Source organism: Lipotes vexillifer, unplaced genomic scaffold, assembly GCF_000442215.2.
Source record: "Lipotes vexillifer unplaced genomic scaffold, Lipotes_vexillifer_v1.1 scaffold1103, whole genome shotgun sequence".
NCBI classification, from domain to species: Eukaryota; Metazoa; Chordata; class Mammalia; order Artiodactyla; family Lipotidae; genus Lipotes; species Lipotes vexillifer.
This window is the reverse complement of record NW_006775759.1, coordinates 1031246-1055050: the sequence shown is the minus strand read 5'-3', so window position 1 is coordinate 1055050 and position 23805 is coordinate 1031246. Positions and strand designations below refer to the sequence as shown.

Below are 23805 nucleotides of genomic sequence, written 5' to 3'. Positions count from 1 at the left end.
CGCTCTTCCACAGCCATGGTGTTTGCAATTCAAAGGAGCTGATTTTAATTTTGCTCTGACACATTACATCACGTGAAAGACCCACACCACACACTTATTTGTCAAGCCAAAACACAGATTCTTGACAAATTATGGATAAATCTTGGGCTGCAGGGTTGTTTCTAGACTTGGTCTAGAATTTCTGCCGTTCTCCATTCATTTGAAGTCCCCTAAATTAAGTTTTGCTGGAGAGCAATGTTTTTGTCTGTGAGAATTGCCTTGAGGATTCTACTGAGCTTTCTACTAAATGGGCCTTTCCTAAGTACTAGTAAACAATGCTCTTTTTATATTTGGAAATTTGGAAAGCTTCAAGGTTATAGCCTTTTCTACCACCAGTTACTCACATTAATGCTTTCAGGTTTCCAACGCATATGCACAATTTGCTAGCTTTCTAAGAGGTAATGGCCTATATGTTCCATATTCTATTTTCTAGTGTATCTTCATGGTATTTCTGTGACTTCAGGAATAACAAACATTATCATTGCAAGTTTATAGATGAGAAGATGGAGCAAAGGCATGGGCCAATTACTTGGGTGTTCCTGCAGTGACTCAGTGGAGTTAGAATTAGGTAACTCTCAAATCAGGTTCTCCATCAGCACATCCTGCCCTTTAATCTACTATAGTCATTAAAAAAGCTGCAGGTCACAAACTAAACCTATAAGAAACAAAGAGCCCAGACAACTGATGACCATTTCATACTTCATTTCTGGTTTCAGATAGCTCAGGCTTTTAAGTTCCTGGCAAAGTAACTGGTTGTTGGAAATTACATAGAACACATCATGTAATTTATCAGAGCTTCCACTATTTCACAACCTTGATTCATTTGTTTCCCCACAAACAAGAAAACAAAGAAGGTGGATTAAGCCCTTGACAGGTTCTTCCCTCCTGGGTTGGGAGAGGTCCCCAGGTTTATTCCCTGACTAGCTGACTCTTTGTCTCATCAGCAAACTCCTGCCCATCCCATTCCGGCAGATTTTCACTTCCTGGTCAGGTTTCCTCTTAAAGGGTCAAGCAGACCCTTGCAAGGGCAGGGCCTTCTGTTTCACATCTGATATTAATCACACTTACTCTGAATCTCTTCTGTGACTCATAAGTCTGGTGTCCCCTGGAATTTGTATGGGAAATCTGCACTTGTCTTCCAGAAATAGATGCTTGTGGAAGCAGCTTAATGTACAGGGTTAAACAGGTTTCTGTCTAGCTGGTCTCCTCAGAGTCTTTAGTATGCTAATATAAGGGATGAATTTCCAAGAGGTGAATATCATAGACTGAATTTCTGAAATGCGTTTGACCACACCCTTTTTTCACAAGCCTCTCAAGAAATTAGTAATCTAGATTTGAATGTTTGCTCCTTTTTTAAAAAAAAGTTATTTACTTATTTTTGGCTGCACTGGGTCTTCGTTGCTGCACACGGGCTTTCTCTATTTGCAGCGAGTGGGGGTTACTCTTCGTTGTGGTGCATGGGCTTCTCATTGCAGTGGCTTCTCTTGTTGCTGAACACGGGCTCTAGGTGCACGGGCTTCAGTAGTTGTGGCATGCGAGGTCAGTAGTTGTGGCTTGAGAGCTCTAGAGAACAGGCTCAGTAGTTGTGGTGCACAGGCTTAGTTGCTCTGTGGCATGTGGGACCTTCCCGGACAAGGGCTCAAACCCATGTCCCCTGCATTGGCAGGTGGATTCTTAACCACTGCACCACCACAGAAGTCCCGAATGTTTGCTCCTTTTAATTATTGGAGTCCTTAGCCTTTTTTGCCCCTCTTTCACATCTATAAAGGTGAATTTGCCTAATTCATAAGAATATAGAAATTAGATGCTGCATGTAAAGTATATAGAGAAGGGCCTTGATAAAGATTACTTCTCGTTCCTATGATTTCTTTTCTAGTTTAGTGATTTTTAAAGCATTACTTATAAGAAGGCTTTAGTGGCTCCAAAGTTGATTTACCATTTTCTCAAATGCCCATAGGAAAAAAAGTTAACATAAACTCCATAATTTCACTGTTTACAGAAACTATTCATATTTTAAAAAGGCAACAAATGAGTTTATGTTTTAGAAACAGAAAAACAGTTTTTGCTAAACACTTGGTATTTTCACCTGCTTAGTCATGGAGGAAGTGGCTGGCTCAGATTGACTGTGTTAGTGGTAAAGGTTTGATTTGATTTCTGGATGAGTGCCAGTCAGTTACTACAGAAAAAAATCACTTGACAACTAACTTCAGACATGCTTTCATCAGAGAATAATAAAACCTTTAAAAGTCACTTTTTTAACTTGAAATTTTTTCCATCTGAATTCTAGCCATTATTTGGAATGGAAGTAATGGTAAATAAGTTTATGATTAGAAAAAATATGGACCTAATAGAGAACTTCACATCACATAGAAAGGTACCTACTTACCATTAACTTCAACTGATGAGGCATTTATTGACAAAGCTGTGGTGTTACTTATCTTCTTCTTTAACATGCTACAGATTTTCCTTTTTCTCACTGCCCTTGACTCAGCAGAGGGGAACTGGAACACCATAATGACATCTACCGTCACACCGTCTTCCTCTGGACTGTGACACACAAGAGAAATGTACTTGTTCAAAAAATACATCCAGTATTATCTAACTCTCTTTTCTGTATTGTCTTCTCCTGAATTATGCCTCAGTTGTTGAAAGTGTCAAGAACTAATCATCTCACATTGATAACTCATATATGTCACTTTCTGACTCAAGATCACTTCATATGTTCCCTCTTCAAGTTTTCATTATGTTCTGAGTGAATTTTCCCCAATAATTTGAAGGCTTGCTATAGCATTTGAGTTAGACTCAGACACCAAAATTTATCATCAAAATTATAAACCCTGAGGATTGGAAAAAACTTTAATGGTGTCTTTGGCCAGTCCCTCGTGTGATACCTTCATCAGCTCTACAGCTTCCATGATAAGTGGTCATCTAACCCCAGCACAGTAATTAAAAAGATTTACTTCTCTAAAGAGGGTATTTCTCTTTGGTCAGCTCTGATTTTAAGAGAGCTCTTCACTCGGAGTTGAAATATGTCTCCCTAAAGCTTACATTCCATAGGCTTAGGTCTACCAGTTGGGACATACATAAAACATCAGTTCCCTCTTCCACATAAAATATTTGAAGACAGTGATATTCTTGGTGTCTGAGTCTTCTCCAGATTACACATGTCCAGTTCCTTGAACTTTTTTCATATACACAAGTTCAAGCCCCTTGTGGGGTTGAATTTTTCCATACTCTTAAAGTAGGAAAACCAAACAATTAAAGGGCTTTAAGAAAAATGGAAACCTATGTGTTGATCTGCCATGTCTTTTATTTTTACATTTCAAAAGATCCAAGCCCTAAAAAGCACTGAAGCCCTATTTTCCTGAATTCTTCGATTTAAAAAAAGAGGGAATCATATCAGTTTAAAGGCATTTTATATATTGTGGTTCTTTTAGGCTTTGGAATGTGAAGATATAAATAAAAGAATTTTATGTCAAATTGGTAAATATACAATCTAGTAATTTTCCCTCTTTTTAAATCAGAGGGAAAACATTGTTTACCAAGTGGGATTTCTCTGGACCCACACAAAAGCTTACAAAATGATAGTGGCTACAAATTCAAAGGAGTTCTTAAGACTATGATAATTTTGCTAAGATGCTATGGCAAGTCAGAATTTAAAAACGGAGGGCATGAAATCTAGAAAGTTTTGGCAAATACATGCTTTTTATCTCCTAAATATTATAAAATTTATCCAATATATATTGTAAAATCCTTCTGGAGGTCACTAGTTACTCGATAAAGGTATAAGGAACTTGGGATAAGTCTGCCAATAAAGCATTAGCCTATTGATGAGAAAACCGATTATTATTTCCTTCAAATAGATCTGTCTGACTATATTCATTTTCTTTAAGAAGATGAGTCACACAGGCCCATATGTTTGTATCTGTTACATATATGTTCTGCTATGAGCTTTCCAAATAACACAATTGAAACCTCTGAGCAATATCTGCAAATGACAGGAGTCTTCCCTCTCCACCACAACAAGCAGAAATTCATTAAAACAGGAACATCTTTTTGTTTGGGCATGGCTCCTGTAACTAGGGCTTCATTACAGGTAAGACTTATGATCCCATTTTGTAGTCAACTTTGCCTTCTTAATACTGTTGAAATGACATGTGTATTGAAAGAATACAGCTTGGTGCATGCAGTGACATGCTGCTGGGTTTTCCCAAAGCTATGATTTCTGGTAGTCCCAGGCCTTATAATCAGTTGATGGGATTTGAATCCTGGTTCTGTCACTTGCGGAAATTTGAACATATCACTTAACCTCCCAGAGTCTTAGTTTTTGTGTTTACAAACTGGTGGTCGGCCCTGTATCTCGAGACTGTTGTCGAAATAATATTTATAAGAAATCCTAGCCAAAAGCCAAGCTCATAGAGGCAACAGTATATGAGGGTTCCTATCTCTTTTGCCCTTTGTCACTCCAGGATGTGAATCCACCTTTGCCCAAACATACATACGTCAGTCTGACTACTTGGTTCTTGATATAATGCTTGTTCAAGGCTGAATCTATAAATATATCATCCACCTGTTATTACAATAAGAGAGAAACTATGTGTTAATAAGATATTTTATAAGAAGAATATACCCCTGATTAAATGTTAAAGCGATAGAAAAATGTTTTAACATGAGTAGCATCATGATTTAAACCAGCGGTTCTCAATTCCAACTGTGCAACAGAATCATTTGCAGAATTTAAAAAAAAAAGACTTAAGATGCTGGGGCCCCTCTCCCAGAATTTTGGTTATAAATCGTCTGGATGGAACCTAGGCATTCGTATTTGTAAAAATCTCCCCAGGTGACTCTAATGTGCTGACATAGGTATCTGGGGTAAAGGTTATCTTCCTAAAACTCCACAGAAGGTGAAGCAGAAAGTTGCAGAGCAGAGATGGGACATGGAGGGAGGCCTTGAGAAGTGGTGGAGAGAACTGTGGCTCAGTGCTGGGTTTGAAGCCTGCTTATCCTGCTGCTCTTGAACTGGGTGACCTTGGAAAAGTTGCTGAACCAAGCTGAGCCTCAGTATCCTAACCTCTAAAACAAAGATACTGCTATGCTACTCATAGAGTTGTAAGGATTAAACACATATAAAATGCTGGGTATATTTTGGTAGTAGACTGCCGGTGGATCAGGTTAGCCCCCATTCTGGCATCACAGGTCTCAGATTTCTCTGCAGGTCTTTGGCTGTAAGTACAGGGAAGAGGCATTAGAGATTTAGGAAAGAGCTAACAATTTTCTAATTGTTGTTGATTCTGAGCCCTAGGGTAGGTCAGGAAGGAAGAAAGAGTAAGGTGGTTTTACAGGTTTAGGTCAAAGTTGTGTTCCTCAGTTTATGTCAACAGGGGAGGAGAACAAAAACTACTGTTTGGGGTCCATTTGCACAGAATTTTAATTGCCTGCCAAGACATTATGATGCTGTGACTTATCACACCTAGATTTTTGCTTGCAGTATCCCCCAGTGACCACTTGGTGGCAACAGTGTCATCTGAATGCAGGCACTGCATTTCATATTTGATAGTAGATGAGCCAAATGTGCTCATCGATTTAGGACAAAAATTATGTCCTAAATCCTTAAGAAAGAGACAAGAAAACCACCTCTCATTTTGAAAAACCCAAAGAATGGAAATAAAAAAGAAGACTGTTTCAGAGATCAAGGAACAAGTTGTGACTTCCTTAGCAGTATCAGGCATTTGTAAAAAGCTTAATTGGGAAACAAAATATATATCCCCCTTACTCCTTATAATAACTGTATGAAATAAGAATTATTTTGATTCTTATTTCATTGGAAGAGGAAACACACTCGGAGACATCATGTGAATTTCTCTAGCATCATGTGGATTAATAAACTGGGACTTAAATCTAGGTCTTCTGTCTCTAGGTCCATCTCTTATCAATCACACAACCTCCTTGTTAAATGTGATGTACATTTTACTTCAATTTCTTTCATAGAACATACAACAATGTTATAACATAAACAGTCGATTGACTTAAAGTATAAAACTTTTAAACATATATTTGGTAATATATTTTTAAACTTTAGATCAAAGACAGTATTTAGAAAATAGAGAAATTGCTTGTATCCATAATATACACTTACTTGTACTTAAATAAGAAAAGCTTAAATGGGCTGAGGAAATGTGGGGTTTATATGTTAGAAATGAAATTATTTTGTAAGATATGTTTTTGCAAGACCGCTAATTGTTTTAATCATTTCTCTTCCGACATACACAGCCAGTCCTATTACTCAGTATCTGGGGGAAATCCAAAAGAAAAAAAAAGACTAACCCAAACAAAGGGGAGAAAAATGACCAGTATTAAAAGGAAAAAAAGTAAATAGTGTTTGGGTATCTAAAGAAATTTGGTTTGTAATTATCCTCTGAAATTCTACCCGCAATAGATCCCTTGGCTGTTTGTGACTTGTTGGTGAAGGTACTGGATTAAGTTTTTGACTCTGGATGACATCATTCATCTGGCAAAATACCTGCTGAGAAGAATATCTAGCCCCAGCATCCACTCCATCTTTGAATAGTTCAGGTGTCTGGGAAGATAGGAGCTGAAAGAATAACATAAGAAGAATCTAGGTAGAAGTAACTTTGGTAATCACAGAAATATAGAAGTCTCTTCTCTATAATTCAAATTCCAGGACCATGTCCCTATAAAGCCTCATTGGTTGGGTCTGGGGTGAAGCCCAGGATCTTTATGTTATCCTAAAAAATGCTGGGGCACAGAGACTAGCTAACAGGATTCCTACACTAAAGGAATTTAAAACAGGGAAATCAGAGAAAACATGAACGTAAACTTTATTGCTGAATGGAGTTTATGTAAGAACTAGCTTTCTAGAGACCCCACCCAAAAATGTTTCCCTAGCAGATTAAGGCCTATTTCATCAGAAACATTCTGCCAGCACTTTGGCATTCTAATTCTAAATTCTCAGAAGTTTCAAAGGACACTTTTTTTAAGCTGTGTGCCAGCTTGTTCTAAGTTTATTATTTACATATCTTAATAGAGTTAGTGATTTATATATCTATCTTGCTCCCATTTGGAGCCATTTGTAGAGTTTTGTAGTTGGAGTTAGTCCCTCATATTGAACAAAAGACCTTCTTTCAAGGTAGTACCTCTTTATATTTGATGATTTTGAAATGCTGGAAGTTGCACTAAGTTCTAAGAGGGCAATTGCAGATTAGTTGGGTGTTTAATGGAAGAGTTAGGGAGAGGCCTTCAATTCAAACAAACAGACGGGCCCAGCCATTTAGCTCTTATTCCCAGACTACCTCTGTTCACACATGTAGCTCGCCTTTCAGTTTAGGTGCTTCCCAGCTTGCTCCTCTCACAGCAGTCTTTGTACTCACATAGGGGTGTTTCAGAGCTGAGACCACTAACTTCAGAGAGATATGCCACTGAAGACTGGCCAGTGGAATATGAAGGCAGTTGCTACCAACATCTCACCAGATGAGTGCCTGATAACTAAAAGTTTAGAGCCAAAACATGCCAAGAAAAAAATTCAGATCTTGTTGCTTTCTCCTAGTTATAATAAGAGTGGCACACAAAGGATGGTATAAGAGATGCTTTTAAAAAACACACCTTTAACCTTGAATAAGGTTTAATTGAAGTTGCTTTACTCCAGGGCTGAATTCAAGGTAGAAATAGAGAGTAGAGCACAATTGCATTTGAGTGTCTGGTCACAGTCATATGTTCAAGGGCCTCACCATCTGTCATTCATCCCCACACCCACAACCCCCATCAACACCACCATTGCCTTTCATGCTTGGTAGTGCTGTTTTCAGGCATGTCCTCTTTCCGTCTGTACTTGCCCTTCTCAGGCTATTCCTTTGGTCTGTAGTCCCCTCTCTGATTCTGCTGGCTCTGCTTTTCTGAATCACAGCTCTCCTTCAAAGTCTATTTCAGATAAGACCTACTTTGGGTTTATTCCTTGAACCTCAGAGTAATCTTTCCTCTTCCTGTCCTAATTGTTCTTATTCCTCTTATCTTCTACTCCTTAATATAGTTATTTATGAAAATATATTATCTCCTCTACTAAACTGCAAACCTTTTATGGATAGGGACAATCATTCTTCTTTTCATACTCTACAATATGTAAGAATTCAGCATGCTTTTTTGAATGAATTAATAAAAGGAAGTGAAAATTTATTTATCAGAAAGCCTTGCATTTATCAGGAAGATTTTATTAGTGTTTTTAATGAGATTTACATCAGATTGAGATCAGTGTGTTTTCAGGCATGTCCTCTTTCCCTCTGTACTTGCCCTTCTCAGGCTATTCCTTTGGTCTGTAGTCCCCTCTCTGATTCTGCTGGCTCTGCTTTTCTGAATCACAGCTCTCCTTCAAAGTCTATTTCAGATAAGACCTACTTTGGGTTTATTCCTTGAACCTCAGAGTAATCTTTCCTCTTCCTGTCCTAATTGTTCTTATTCCTCTTATCTTCTACTCCTTAATATAGTTATTTATGAAAATATATTATCTCCTCTACTAAACTGCAAACCTTTTATGGATAGGGACAATCATTCTTCTTTTCATACTCTACAATATGTAAGAATTCAGCATGCTTTTTTGAATGAATTAATAAAAGGAAGTGAAAATTTATTTATCAGAAAGCCTTGCATTTATCAGGAAGATTTTATTAGTGTTTTTAATGAGATTTACATCAGATTGAGATCAGTGCTCCTAGAGAAAAAAGAAAACTGCACATGAAGTATTTGAGGGGAATTTTTTCTCCTTGTTGACATTTTCAGTAATTTGATTCCTATGGACTAAGAGCTCCTACCCATTGATATGTACAAGCAACATGTAATGGTTACCCCTCTCCAAAGGCAGCCTATATTCTTTGCCCTCTAAAAATAAAGACCATAATCTTGATCATTCTTATTGCAATCCTTTAAAGTTGTTATTCTATCTATTTAAAATCCAGATTTTTGGCAAAACCCAAGATTTAAGAAGTCAGCTGTGAATCATTATCCTAAGCCTATGTAGAACATGGCCAACCTGAGCACTGATGGTGCTCACAGGATTTTGAGGCTTATTGGTCTTTTGATCTCTTTACCCCTCAAGGAACTAGAAAAAGAACAAACTAAGACCAAGGCTAGAAGAAGGAAAGAGGTAACAAAGATAAGAAAAGAAATAAATGAAATAAAGATCAGAAAAACAATAGAAAAGATCAACAAAACTAAGAGCTGTGTTTTTGAAAAGATTAACAAAATTGACAAAACTTTAGTGAGACTATCTAAAAGAAAAAAGAGAGAGGACTCAAAATCAGAAATGAAAGAGTAGACATTATAACACAAAAATACAAAGGATCTTAAGAAACTACTATGAACAATTATAAACCAACAAATTGGATAATCTAGAAGAAATGGATAAATTCCTAGAAAAATACAACCTACCAAGACTGAATCATGAAGAAACAGAAAATCTGAGACCAATAATGAATAAGGAGATTAAATCAGTAATCAAAACCCTCCTCAAAAGGAAAAGCCCAGGACCAGATGGTTTCACTGGTGAATGTTACCAAACAGTTACATAAGAATTAATGCCAATCTTTCTCAAACTCTTCCAAAAAATCAAAGAAGGAACACACCCACACTTATTTTGTGAGGCCAGCATTACCTTTATACCAAAGCCAAATAAGGACACTACAAGAAAATAAAACTTCGGACCAATATTCCTGAAGCAAAAATTCTCAACAGTGTATTAGCAAACTAAATTCAACAGCACATTAAAAGGATCAAGTGAGATTTATCTCTGGGATGCAAGGATGGTTCAACATATGCAAATCAATAAATGTGACACAACACATCAATAGGATGAAAGCTAAAAATCATATGACCATCTCAATAGATGCAGAAAAAGCATCTGACAGAATACAAGGTTCTTTCATGATAAAAACACTCAACAAATCACGTGTAGAAGGAAGATACCTCAACATAATAAACTCCATATATGACATATGCACAGCTTACACCAAAACTCAACAGTAAAAGATTGAAATCTTTCCCTCTAAGATCAGGAACAAGATAAGAAGGGTGCCCACTCTCACCACTCTTATTCACCATGTTACTGGGAGTTCTAGCTAGAGCAATCAGGCAAGAAAAAGAATAAAAGACATTAAAATCAGACAGGAAGAAGTAAAATTGCCTTTATTTGCAGATGATATAATTTTATATATAGAAAATCTTAAATATGCCATCAAAACAGAACTGACCAATGAATTCAGTAAAGTTTCATACATATCAACAGAAATCAAACATATAGAATCAACATTCATAGTGTATAGAAATTAGTAGTGTTTCTATACAATAACAACAATATATCTGAAGAAGAAATAAAGAAAACAACCCGATTCATAATAGCATCAAAAACAATAAAATACTTTGGGATAAGTTTAACTAAGGAGGTGAAAGATCTTAACAATGAAACTTCAAGACTTTGGTGAAAGGAGCCCTCGTGCACGGTTGGTGGGAATGTAAATTGGCATAGCCAATTTACATTTACATCCTCAAAAAACTAAAACTACCATCTGAGCCAGCAATCCCACTTCTGGGTATAGATCCAAAGGAAATTAAAACAGGATCTCAGAGAGATATCTGCACTCTCATGTTCATCACAGTATTATCCACAATAGGCAAGATATGGAAACAACCTAAGTGTCTGTCAAAAAAATAAATGGATAAAGAATATGTATATACATATATATACAGTTGACCCTTGAACAATGTCGTGGTTAGTGGTGCTGCCCCCTGTGCTGTTGAAAATCCCCATATAGCATAACATCCCTCTGTATCCATAGTTCCCATATGGTTCTCTGTATTCATGGTTCTGCATCTGTGGATTCAACCAACCATGGGTCAAATCATATAATCCTACAGTATTTACTAATGAAAAAAAATCTGCATATAAGTGGACCCTTGCAATTCAAGCCCATAGTGTTCAAAGGTCAGCTGTATATTCCTCAGCCAGGAGAAAGAATGAAATTCTGCCAACATAGATGGATTTTGAGGGCATTACGCTAACTGAAATAAGTCAGACAAAGACAAATAATTTATTCCAGTTTTATGTGGAATCTAAAAAGTGGAATTCATAGAAACAGATAGTAGAATGGTACTTACTAAGGCTAGGGGATGGGAAAAATGGAGAAATATTGATCAAAGAGTACAAACTTCTGGTTACAAATTAATAAGTTCTGGTATCCCATGCACATTGTAATGATCATACTTAATGACACTGTGTTATATACATGAAAGTTGCTAAGAGAGTAGATCTTGTGTTCTCACTGCCCAAAAAAAAATGGTAATTATGTGACATGATGGAGGTGTTATAGTGGTAATCATTTTGCAACATAAATGTATCATATCATCACATTTTACACCTTAAAATTACACAATGTTATATGTCAATTATATTTTAATAAAGCTGAAAAAATTGATACAAGGAAATGAAGAAACTAAGAATGAAGACATCTTTATATAATTAGTAATGTAATCCCAATGTGTTGGCTAGTAAAAGTGGTCTGACAGAGCATATAGATTTATAATCTTTATGGATTTAAAAATTAAATGGGAGAAGAATTGATGTAGAACTGAACTTCCTATTATAGCTTAGTCCCTTCCTGACAAATAGAATAATTTAGTGGAGATAGCACCTGTTGGAGTTAACCTATATGGCTTCAAATCTCCCCTCCTTGATTTACCAACTGTGGACCTTAACTTCAGAGGCTTAGTTCTCTTGTCTATCTATAAAGTGTGAATAACAATGCCTCCTTTGCAGTGTTATATTGAAGATTAGACATGAAATATACAGCAGTTAGCTTTTTCTTTCAGTATTCAAATTTAACACATTGAAGGCAGAGGTTGTGATACACATTTTCCTCTTTTAGTCATGCCTAATCTTCAGTTATGAAATGAACGTGAGTTTGAGCTCCCAAGTAAGAACTCAGTCACATTCTACACCCGATTTTCCTAACCTCTGAACACAAAGGTTTTTTTTGTTTTTTAAAATAATTGCTGCTTATTTTCTTTTCTAAGCTTTCAAATAAGCTTTCAAATTCATCTCTTCTCTGGGCATAGGACCATAGGCCTACACCAGGCATTGGGCTTCTTTCTTCTCTTACATTATGCAACTCCAAACTTTAGGTAGTCTAATACCTTTGCTAAGTTGTTTACCTTGACCCAGTTGCCTTTTCTCAAGAGAAGAGCTTCCTGCTTCAGAGAGCCAAGTCTCTCACTGGTGTCTTCAAGTTCCTTTAGAGAGTGTTCCTAAACTACATTATCTCCTTACATCACTTCTGTTTCCAAGTTCTTTGTCTCTACAACTCTAGACACATAGTCCAAAGGACAGTATGAGGATCATTTCAGGCACTGTTTCTGGTGTTCCTGGGCACAAAGAAGATAAAATTTAGGACTGCTTTGGGCACAGGAGAAGTGGGTTTTTTTGGAGACAACATTAAGAAAATTCCTAACTGATGCCATTGTTAATTCAGATGGTGGTCACTGGCACATGCTAATACTATACAGTATTCAATGACCATTGAACCATGTGGGGGGTTGGGTCAAAAATCTGCATATAACTTCATAGTTGGCCCTCTGTATCCCTGGTTCTGCATCTGTAAATTCAACCAACCACCAATCATGTAGTACTGTAGCACATATTTATTTATTTATTTATTTATTTATAACACGTATTTATTGAAAAGACTGCATGTAAGTGAACCCGCGCAGTTCAAACCCATGTTGTTCAAGGGTCAACTGTAACTGAAAGAGAATAATGTACCAGGGATAATTACTTGATTTCTGGTGTTTTGTGGGATGGTATATGGGAAGTAAAATCACACAGATGATTCTTATGGATGACAAAAATGTATTAAGAAAATGTAATCTAAAACCCTAACTATATCTTTTACTAGCTGAATGATCTTGGGTAAATTAACTTTTGTGTACCTTGATTTTTCAATTTGTAAAATTGTGATAATAATTATACTTACCTCATAAGTTTGTTTTTGAGGATTAACTAAAATAATACAGATACAGTGCTTAATGTGCTAAGCTAATTAAGTGCTTGGCATTCAGTATATGTTAACTAGTGTTATTGCTATAGTGTTACAAGTTTTTAATTTTCACATTTGTAATGACACTATACTTTAAAAATATTTCTGAAATATATTTCTTCAAATGAAGTGCTCGCTCAGTCAGTGATCCTACTCAAACTTATAATAATAAAAAATGACCTACCTATTCAGGAATATCATGGTGTCTGGTTACTGGAGTATTCTCTGAAGAATGGTATGAAAGATGAGATATGTCTGTGCTACTATCTCAAGGAACTGGAATGGGTTTTAGCAGTATCTGAGCATGAACTCATTTTATATTTGCATCTCCGTTTCCATTCAAATCAGTGAATCCCCAATTATGAGGAAGAACAGGACCTACAACCTGTATTTCTTGGCTGTCTAATTAGCACACACATAGGTCAGAGAGAAGAATCTGGTTTCACTCATTGGGATTTAGCAACAATAAAAAGGAGTGGCTCAGGATGAAGCATGAACACTTCCTGTAATTCTCCTGAAGGTAAATTGGTGGGGATTGGAGGGAAAGGGACATTGTTTCACTTAAACAGGGCTAAAATAATACACAGCCTTTCCTGACCACGTGAACCCTAGTTGATCTTCCTTTTCTTTGAAGTTCTTCTGCACTTAACAGTCCTCAACATACAGTTTAGTCCTTAACCATATCATGTCATGCTGTTCAGTTTCATGTGTGTTACTATTATCTCTCCAAGGAGATGGGAAGCAGTTTGAAGAGATGAGGATCATCGTTTTTTTTCTGTAAGACTCAGGGGCTAAGAAGTGTCATAAGCTGAATAATCATACCATATATTGGTGAGACAGATTGTTTTACATTGAGAAAACTGGATCACTACCTGGGTTCCTACTTAATATCACATTCAAAGGTGGACTTCAGATGCATTAAAAACCTTCTGTAGAAGGTAGAAGTTTAATAGCTTAATAGAAGAAAATACAGTAAAATAATTTTATAACTTAAAAGAGGAAATAACTTTAAAAAAAATCTTTAAAAACACAACCATAAGGCTGAGAAAACTGATAAATATGATTACTTTAAAATTATGGATTTTTGTTTTATGAAGGGCAATACGGTCCAAATTAATAAAAGATGGAATGGATAAGTGCAATGTATACTACCAATAAACTGTTCCTATCTAGAAATCATAAAAGAGCAGAAATAAATGAAATAGAGATGAAGAAAACAGAAAAGATCAATGAAACTAAAAACTAGTTCTTTGAAAAGATAAACAAAATTGATAAATCTTCAGCTAGACTCATCAAGAAAAAGAGGGAGAGGGCTCAAATCAATAAAATTAGAAATGGAAAAGGAGAAAGTTATTATACAATGGACACCACAGAAATACAAAAGGTCTTAAGAGACTACTACAAGCAGCTATATACTGATAAAATAAACACTTAGAAGAAATGGACAAATTCTTAGAAAGGTACAATCTCCCAAGACTGAACCAGGAAGAAATAGAACATATGAACAGACCAATCACCAGTACTGAAATTGAAACTGATTAAAAAACTCCCAACAAACAAAAGTCCGGGACTAGATGGCTTCACAGGCAAATTCTATCAAACATTTATAGAAGAGTTAACACCTATCCTTCTGAAACTCTTCCAGAAAAATTGCAGAGGAGGGAACACTCCCAAAGTCATTCTATGAGGCCAGCATCACCCTGATACCAAAACCAGACAAAGATACCACAAAAAAAGAAAATTACAGGTCAATATCACTGATAAATATAGATGCAAAGATCCTCAACAAAATACTAGCAAACTGAATCCAACAATACATTGAAGGGGTCATACCCCAAGATAAAGTGGGATTTTTCCCAGGGATGCAAGAATTTTTCAGTATCTGCAAATCAGTCATTGTGATACACCACATTAACAAACTGAAGAATAAAAACCATATGATCATCTCAATAGATGTAGAAAAAGCTTTTGACAAAATCCAACACTGATTTATGTTACAGACCCTCCAGAAAGTGGGCATTGAGGGAACCTGCTTTAACATAATGAAGGCCATATATGAAGAGGTGCGGCCTTTGGGAGGTGATTAGATCATGAATGGGATTAGTACCTTATAAAAGAGACCCCAGAGAGCTCTTTAGCTCCCTGCTCTGCACCATGTAAGGATACACCAAGAAGTCTGAAGTCTGCCACATGAAAGAAGGTTCTTGCCAGAACCTGACCATGTTAATGTCATGGTTTCAGACTTCCAGCCTCCATTACTATGAGAAATAAATTTCTGTTGTTTATAAGCCACTCAAACTATGGTACATTTTTATAGCAGCCCAAATTGACTAAAACAAGGGATTTATAACACAAAGAATAAATTAAAACCGTGTGCTCTGCACAAAACAAGAAAATGCATTTTTGCAAGAATGAATACTAATAAAAGAATACATGTGAAATACAGTATGGTTATCTGCAGGGGGAGGAGAATGAGTGTGGTATGAAAATAAAAGAGAAGAAATAAATAATGACAACTAGAGAAAGGCCTTGTAGGTCCTTATGATGATAACGTTTCATCACGTAACTCAGCCTTTGTACCTGAGGTTCTTTCACACCTAAAAACGTGTGCTTGAGTGAAGCTTCAAAGTTCACCTTCAAACACATAATGTTCTAGACGTACCTCTATAAGTGAATTTCTTTCACTTTTTTAAAAAAGACCTACTTCATTCCTGTCTAGTTACTTCAGTAGAAACAATGTCTTAGTTAGCCTAAAACAATGCCAACAATATTGGCTGTAAAACATAAAGAAAACAAATTTTAAACTTTCCTGTTAAATTATAAATATTTTTTCAGCGTTCAAAGAAATTGTATATCTTTTTAACTAAGATTAATTAATTTATTATTAATATTTTTACATTGAGGAGGTTATGTGGAGTCACTCAGGGTCAGAGGAATAAAAGAGGTACTAGGGTAAGTATCCAAGTTTTTTCTGGCATTCCTCAAGAAATGATCACAAATGCTATTTTCTAAGGTGCACTGAATATAAAAGAATGGAGGATATATATCAATCTATAAATGTAATTATTGATCTGGGGGGATGAGACTGCAAAATAAAAAAAAAAACTGCATAATTTAATGAGAATTGAAAATATAGATTAAAAGCTCCATTTGTGATGTGGCTGTGAATATGTTGCAACTGGGTATGCGTGTGGACAAAGATCAAATAGTGGCATGAAAATGGTTTGAGAAAAAAATGATTCTTTGACTAAAACAAGCCAACACCTGACATTTCCACCCTTCTAAAATAATTTTATGTTCTGTGCTTCTTTGTCAAGGAAGTTAACTTGACCTTAGTTTTTGAGTGAGGGTTCACACACATCGTGAGCAGAGCTGTTATGCAACTGAGTTTACTTTTTTTTGGGGGGGTGGGGACAGTCTTGTATTTCAGTTTTAACAAAATCGTTAGTAGTTCATTTGAATATTGCACAATAGGTCTGGGTATTTTATCTTAATTAGTGTGTTTTTGAGATAAAACGAACATTTATAATCCTCTTTCCTTTTTTCATGTATTTAAAAAAATATTTTAAGCCTTAAAATGTGGTCTAACAAAAAAAGCATGTGGTTTTACAAATAACCACTTCTGGTATGTTTAAGCTTTTCAGTTGGGTAGTATCGTGGTGGAATGGGGGAGCGAAGGGCTGGGATACCTTGGCTTCCGTTCTCTCACTTTTAAATGAGGTGGTTTAAAAAGTGGTTTATCAGAATCACCAATCTGCTAGAATGCAGATTCCCTTACTCCCCTCTCCCTACCCACCCACCCCATCAGACACTGATTCAGAAGATCTGGAGTGGGACCTGGGAATCTGCAAGATGATTCTGATGCAAATTGTCTGAAAATCATGTTTTAAGAAATAGTGGGGAAAATGATTCACAGAATCCCTTCCTCCTGCAATATTTTAAGATAGAAACAATTTTATCTGACTTACCAAGTTTTCACTCATCCCCTGTAAGTCCTTAAGCTGGTGTGGGCTGCTTTGTCCAGAATTACTTTTGACTCGTAGATCTGAAATTTTAAAGGTGCCATGATAATACTCCATTTTCTGGCCTGTGATGAAAAGAAAAAGTAGGAAATTAAGTGGTTTGAGGGTAGATTTTGGGATCTAAGGCCCAACTATAATGGGGCTAATATGAAGTCTTGAATATATCTCTGAGACTTTAGTTTAATAATAAATATAATAAAAATAATGATTAATGTTGTATGTTAATAATAGTAGCTGGTATTTATTCAGTGCCTACTATGTGCCAAGCTCTGTTCTGGGCACTTTATATGTATTAATTCATTTGACTCTCACTAAGCTCTCTAAGACTGGCATCACCTTCATTTTACAGATGAAGAAAGTGAGGCAGGAGGCATTAAGTAACTTGCTCCGTGCTATACAACTAGTTAGTGGCCTCTCCAAGTTTAAACCCAGACAAGTGTGGCTCTAGAGCTGGAATATTTAATTACTGTATTGCTTCTTGCTGTGGTGAAATGTATACCACCTTGTACTCTACTGGAAGTAGAGGTAAATAAGTGTTCTTGTAAATTTTGGTTTTTAATGGAAGAGCCAGGCACACTAAGAAAGGTGTGAAAAGAAAGGTGGGGAAAAAACTGCCTGAGGTTGGAGGTGAGAACAGTGTGTAAAAGAGATGAATCAATCAGATTTCTGCTGTCTCTCAGGAAAGGTTATAAAAAACAGAGCAGTGGAGGAGTGTGGTAATCTTAGGAGTATGGCCCTGGTGGGGCAAGAAATCTACAAAGAGTTAAAGGTAGAAAATGGAGCAACCACAGAAGCACATCTCTCCTTGGGAAGCTGTGGATCTAGGAAAGAAAGAGGACCTCAGGATAGTCTGTCTCCTAGGGACATCTCTAGACTCTGTAGTGCTTTTTTGGTCCCCTCGATTACTAATCTATATAGTCCATTTGTAATTGAACCCTCTACTCATAGAAAAGGGGCTTCTATACATTAAATTAGCTGACCTGAGAATCTTTTGCCATTGGTGTAAACTACAGATGGGGTCATTATATGGGCCCCAGAACTATGTTCTTAAGCCTTTTAAAGCTCCTAAAAGAATCTTGACTCCCCCATCAAGTCTGAGGAAAGAGACAACAGATAAGTCCATTCAAGTAAGTCCCCTGAACTAGTTGTCTTATCACATACATCTGTGTGAGATTGACATTATGGACATTTGTCAAAAATGTATATGGTTTGCACTCTGCAGAGTGATGCAATATAAAAAGAGAATTCTGCAATGAATTTTTGTGGGATTATAAATATATCAGGCAGTAGAAAAATAATCTCTCGATATTGTTTTGGAAAGAATAAAATTTTTTCTCTAAAAATAAGTAATAGGGGGGCTTCCCTGGTGGCGCAGTGGTTGAGAGTCCGCCTGCTGATGCAGGGGACACGGGGTCGTACCCCAGTCTGGGAGGATCCCACATGCTGCGGAGCGGCTGGGCCCGTGAGCCATGGCCGCTGAGCCTGCGCGTCAGGAGCCTGTGCTCCGCAACGGGAGAGGCCACAGCAGTGAGAGACCCGTGGACCGCAAAAAAAAAAAAAAAAAAAAAAAAAAAGTAATAATACTGTATCATATTTATACTTTACCAATAATTTTAAAATTCATTATTTCATTGGACATGTGCTTTTCTTTTTTCCCTAGAAATGTTAGTGGGCAGAAAATGCTGAGTAAAAGAGCCAATTTTAATAACTAATTCATCATAATTTTTCACTTGTATATACATGAATGATTATAGAGTTTATTGTGATTACTAGTAAATTTTAGACAATTACTATTTTGGTCTTTTGTATAGATTCTGAAAAGAATACTAGACTGTGAGCTCCAAGGAGGTGGGAGATTTATCTGCTTTGCTTAATGCTGTTTCTAGAGTGCCCTGAAAAGTACTTGGACATACTAAACATTCAGTAGTTTTTTTTTTGATGAAATGACTGAATAAATTAAAAAATTCAAAATGTGGACATTTACTAGTGAAAGTACATTACTTTTGGATGGAAATAAATTTAAATTTATTCAAATGAAGCTTTACAGAAAACTGAAATCAAACTGAGCAAAATCCACAATTTTACCTACCAGAGAGTAAGAAGTGAGCCAGAAGACCAGTGGCCACAGTTACCACTGTCAGTAATAACACAATAAGGGCAATCATCCATGGTTTCAAACCTCTGCTTTGGGTGCCAAATCCTACCGATCTGCAAAAAGGAAAACTCACCAGTTACTCTCATGTCGTAATGGTTACAGGCTTTCTGCTTCTTCTTGGATAAATGCACGTTGCTTTAGCCTACCTTTCCCAGCAAGAAGACATTTGTCTTCAATTTTGGTCAAGGTCATCTCGGCATGAAGGGAGGTATTAAAAAGATCAGTATCTGGGAATCCATGCTATTGCTCCTGGTTTCTATTTCTAGAGGCATTGGGTGGATCTCTGTGGTGGCCAGTCCTGGCTTCTCTTAGCAGTGTGGTCCAAAGTAGCACATATGCTTGAAAAAGAACCATTCCTTCTTTCTCCAACAATTTCTTAAAAAAAAAACTCTTTTATCTATCCTTTTAAAGTTTACAAAGTGATTTCAAATATATTGTCTCATTTATTCTTTATCTTTCATTTTTAACTATTATGAAATTTTTCAGACACAGAAATTTAGAAAGAATGGTATAGTAGAACACCCTTGTCAGTTAACATTTTTGCTATAATGGCTTCATTCATTATTTTCTGCTGTATTTTAATGTAAAATAGGACTTCATGAGTTTTTACCAAATCATTATTATAAGCAATTAAGATATTTACAATATAACCATAATACCATAACACTCTTAAAAAATTAACAGTATTTCTCTAATCTTTATCTTCTAAACAAAATCCATATTCAGATTTCCTTTATTGTCCCTATTTACAGATGGATTGTACAAATCAAGGACCTCATAGTACCTTGGTTGTTATGTCTTTTAAGTCTTTTTTAATATAAAAGACTCCAGCTTGCTTTTTAATTTTTAATGGCATTGACTTGTTGAAGAGATCAAGGCCAGCTTTTCTTTAGAATGTCCACCTTCTGGACTTGTCTGAATGCTTTCTTGTGATCTCATTTAACTTGTTCTATCCCCCTCATTTCTTATAAGCTTAAATTTAGATCTAAAGATTTGATTAGATTTAAATTCATTGGGCAAAAATACTTCAAAAGTGATGCTATATACTTTATATTGCATCACCTCTGGATTAGAGGAAATTTCCACAGTTTAGGAGAAAAAAGGTAACTCTTTGCTCTTCCTCTAGTTATGCTCAACAATAGTGATAACCACATTGTAGTAACTGTTTATTTTCAAGTATATTAACCTATACATAACAGTGAACTCAATGGGTTAAACTAGTCATGTTCATCTTTTAATCATTAAGACCTAATAAGGTGCCTGGTACAGAATAGGAATTTTATAAATCCATGAGAATCAGGAAGGTATTATACCAACCTTACATATGAAACAACAGAGGCTGAGAGAGAAGATGCCTTATTTGTTAGAACCAGGAGACTTAAAAGGACCCAGGTCATCTAACTCATTTTCTAGTGCTCCTTCTCTGCAACTTGCCATTGTAGTCAACTTAATTTATCCCTTTCATTAGAATTTATCTTTTTGTGTGTGTATTGAAAAGCTAATTCTTTGGGGGCAGAGGTATTTTTCATGTTTCACAATATTTAGTGCATTGATTTACTCTAAGTAGACTTTTAATAAATATTGATTGATTTACAGGAATTGTTTTTAATATAAAATACTTTTATACATAAGTGCCAGCATGAAAGATATAAACTGTTTGGACCTAAACAGTTAAGAAGGTAATAGTGTTGGCATAAGTAATACATTTAGCCAATAAACTACTTAATCCTATATGAATAAACTTTCAACATAATATCAACTTTTATGAATGTGAACAAGCAATGCATGAAAGCAAATATGCATCCTCAACCTCCCATTCTGGAGAGGTCCTATTAGTGATTTGCATAATATCACTTCAGATTTGAAAGGAAATATACTTAGTAAAGCCTTTGGAATCTAGCCTGTTTGTAGGTAGAGATGCTCAAACATTCTTTTCCTGCTTTACCAGCACCCATAAAACGAACACTGGTATATTAATCTTCTGTTGCTTGCTGTGTAACAAATTACCACTAGTGAAACTTGAGAGACCTGAATTCTGTTGTGTATGGAAAATACTGACAATGGACATTGACTGATTTAAAAGAATCTAGACAACTGGCTGTCGAAAGGCAGTTTTTGATGGACAAGACCTAAGGTTCCAGAACATAAAAACAACAAACAGGAGGACCTTCAAGATGGCGGAAGATTAAGACTCAGAGATCACATTCCTCCCCACAAATACATCAGAAATACATCTACACGTGGAACAACTCCTACAGAACACCTACTGAACACCGGCAGAAGACCTCAGACTTCCCAAAGGGCAAGAAACTCCCCACGTACCTGGGTAGGGCAAAAGAAAAAAGAAAAAACAGACAAAGAATAGGGACGGGACCTGCACCAGCGGGAGGGAGCTGTGAAGGAGGAAAGGTTTCCACACACTAGAAGCCCCTTCGCGGGCGGAGACTGCGGGTGGCGGAGGGGGAAGCTTCGAAGCCGCGGAGGAGAGCGCAGCAACAGGGGTGCGGAGGACAAAGTGGACAGATTCCCGCACAGAGGACCGGTGCCGAACAGCACTCACCAGCCTGCAAGGCTTGTCTGCTCACCCACCGGGGCGGGGTGGGCGGGGCCTGGAGCTGAGGCTCGGGGGCTTCAGAGGTCGGATCCCAGGGAGAGGACTGGAGTTGGCGGCGTGAACACAGCCTGAAGGGGGCTAGTGCGCCACAGCTAGCCGGGAGGGAATCCGGGAAAAAGTCTAGAGCTGCCAAAGAGGCAAGAGACTTTTTCTTACCTCTTTGTTTCCTGGTGCGTGAGGACAGGGGAATAAGAGCACAGCTTAAAGGAGCTCCAGAGACAAGGGCGAGCCGCGGCTATCAGCGCAGACCCCAGAGACGGGCATGAGATGCTAAGGCTAATGCTGTAGCCACCAAGAAACCTGTGTGCGAGCACAGGTCACTATCCACACCTCCCCTCCTGGAAGCCTTTGCAGCCCGCCAATGCCAGGGTCCCGTGATCCGGAGGCAACTTACCTGGGAGAACACATGGCGTGCCTCAGGCTGGTGCAACGGTAGCCGGCCTAGGCTGCCACAGGCTTGTCCCGCACTCCGTGCCCCTCCCTCCACCCCCACCCCCCGCCTGAGTGAGCCAGAGCCCCCAAACCAGCTGCTCCTTTAACCCCATCCTGTCTGAGCGAAAAACAGATGCCCTCAGACGACCTACACGCAGAGGCAGGGCCAGATCCAAAGCTGTGAACCCCGGGAGATGTGCGAACAAAGAAAAGGAAATTTCTCCCAGTAGCCTCAGGGGCAGCTAATTAAAGCTCCACAATCAACTTGATGTACCCTGCATTTGTGGAATACCTGAATAGACAACGAATCATCCCAAATTGAGGAGGTGGACTTTGGGAGCAATTATATATATATATATTTTCCCCTTTTTCTCTTTTTGTGAGTGTGTATGTGTATGCTTCTGTGTGTGATTTTGTCTGTATAGCTTTGCTTTTATGATTTATCCTAGGGTTCTGTCTGTCCGTTTTTATTTTATTTTTTAATTACTTAAAAAATATTTTTCTTAATATTTTTTATTTTAATAACTTTATTTTATTTTACTTTATTTTATTTTATCTTCTTCTTTCTTTCTTTCTTTTTTCTTCCCCTTTTATTCTGAGCCTTGTGGAGGACAGGCTCTTGGTGCTCCAGCCAAGAGTCAATGCTGTGCCACTGAGGTGGGAGAGACACGTTCAGGACACTGGTCAACAAGAGACCTCCCAGCTCCACATAATATCAAACGGCAAAAATCTGCCAGAGATCTCCATCTCAACACCAAGACCCAGCTCCACTCAACGACCAGCAAGCTACAGTGCTGGACACCCTATGCCAAACAACTAGCAAGACAGGAACACAAACCCACCCATTTGCAGAGAGGCTACTCAAAATCATAATAAGTCAACAGACACCCCAAAACATACCACCAGACGTGGACCTGCCCACCAGAAAGACAAGATCCAGCCTCATCCACTAGAACACAGGCACCAGTCCCCTCCACCAGGAAGCTTACACAACCCACTGAAACAACCTTAGCCACTGCGGACAGACACCAAAAACAACGGGAACTACCAACCAGCAGCCTGTGACAAGGAGACCCCAAACACAGTAAGTTAAGCAAAATGAGAAGACAGAGAGACACATGGCAGATGAAGGAGCAAGGCAAACACCCACCAGACTTAACAAATGAGGAGGAAATAAGCAGTCTACCTGAAAAAGAGTTCAGAATAACGATAGTAAAGATGATCCAAAATCTTGGAAATAGAATGGAGGAAATACAAGAAACGTTTAACAAGAACCTGGAAGAACTAAAGAGCAAACAGTGATGAACAACACAATAAATGAAATTAAAAATTCTCGAGAAGGGATCAATGGCAGAATAACTGAAACAGAAGAACAGATAAATGACCTGGAAGATAAAATAGTGGAAATAACGACTGCAGAGCAGAATAAAGAAAAAAAAATGAAAAGAATTT

General features: G+C 37.3%; 1 protein-coding gene across 1 annotated transcript in view; it reads right to left on the bottom strand.

Moving 5' to 3' along the window:
• Positions 1 to 22329, bottom strand: part of TMPRSS11A (transmembrane serine protease 11A) — a 33839-nt gene extending 11510 nt beyond the window's left edge. The window contains exons 1-5 of the mRNA XM_007450180.1: positions 22316 to 22329; positions 19242 to 19360; positions 17099 to 17217; positions 4542 to 4609; positions 2426 to 2586 (exon numbers count right to left, since the gene is read on the bottom strand). Coding sequence (XP_007450242.1) covers positions 2426 to 2586; positions 4542 to 4609; positions 17099 to 17217; positions 19242 to 19360; positions 22316 to 22329 — 481 coding nt within the window. The remainder of the gene's footprint in view (positions 1 to 2425; positions 2587 to 4541; positions 4610 to 17098; positions 17218 to 19241; positions 19361 to 22315) is intronic.
• Positions 22330 to 23805: the final 1476 nt, after the last annotated feature.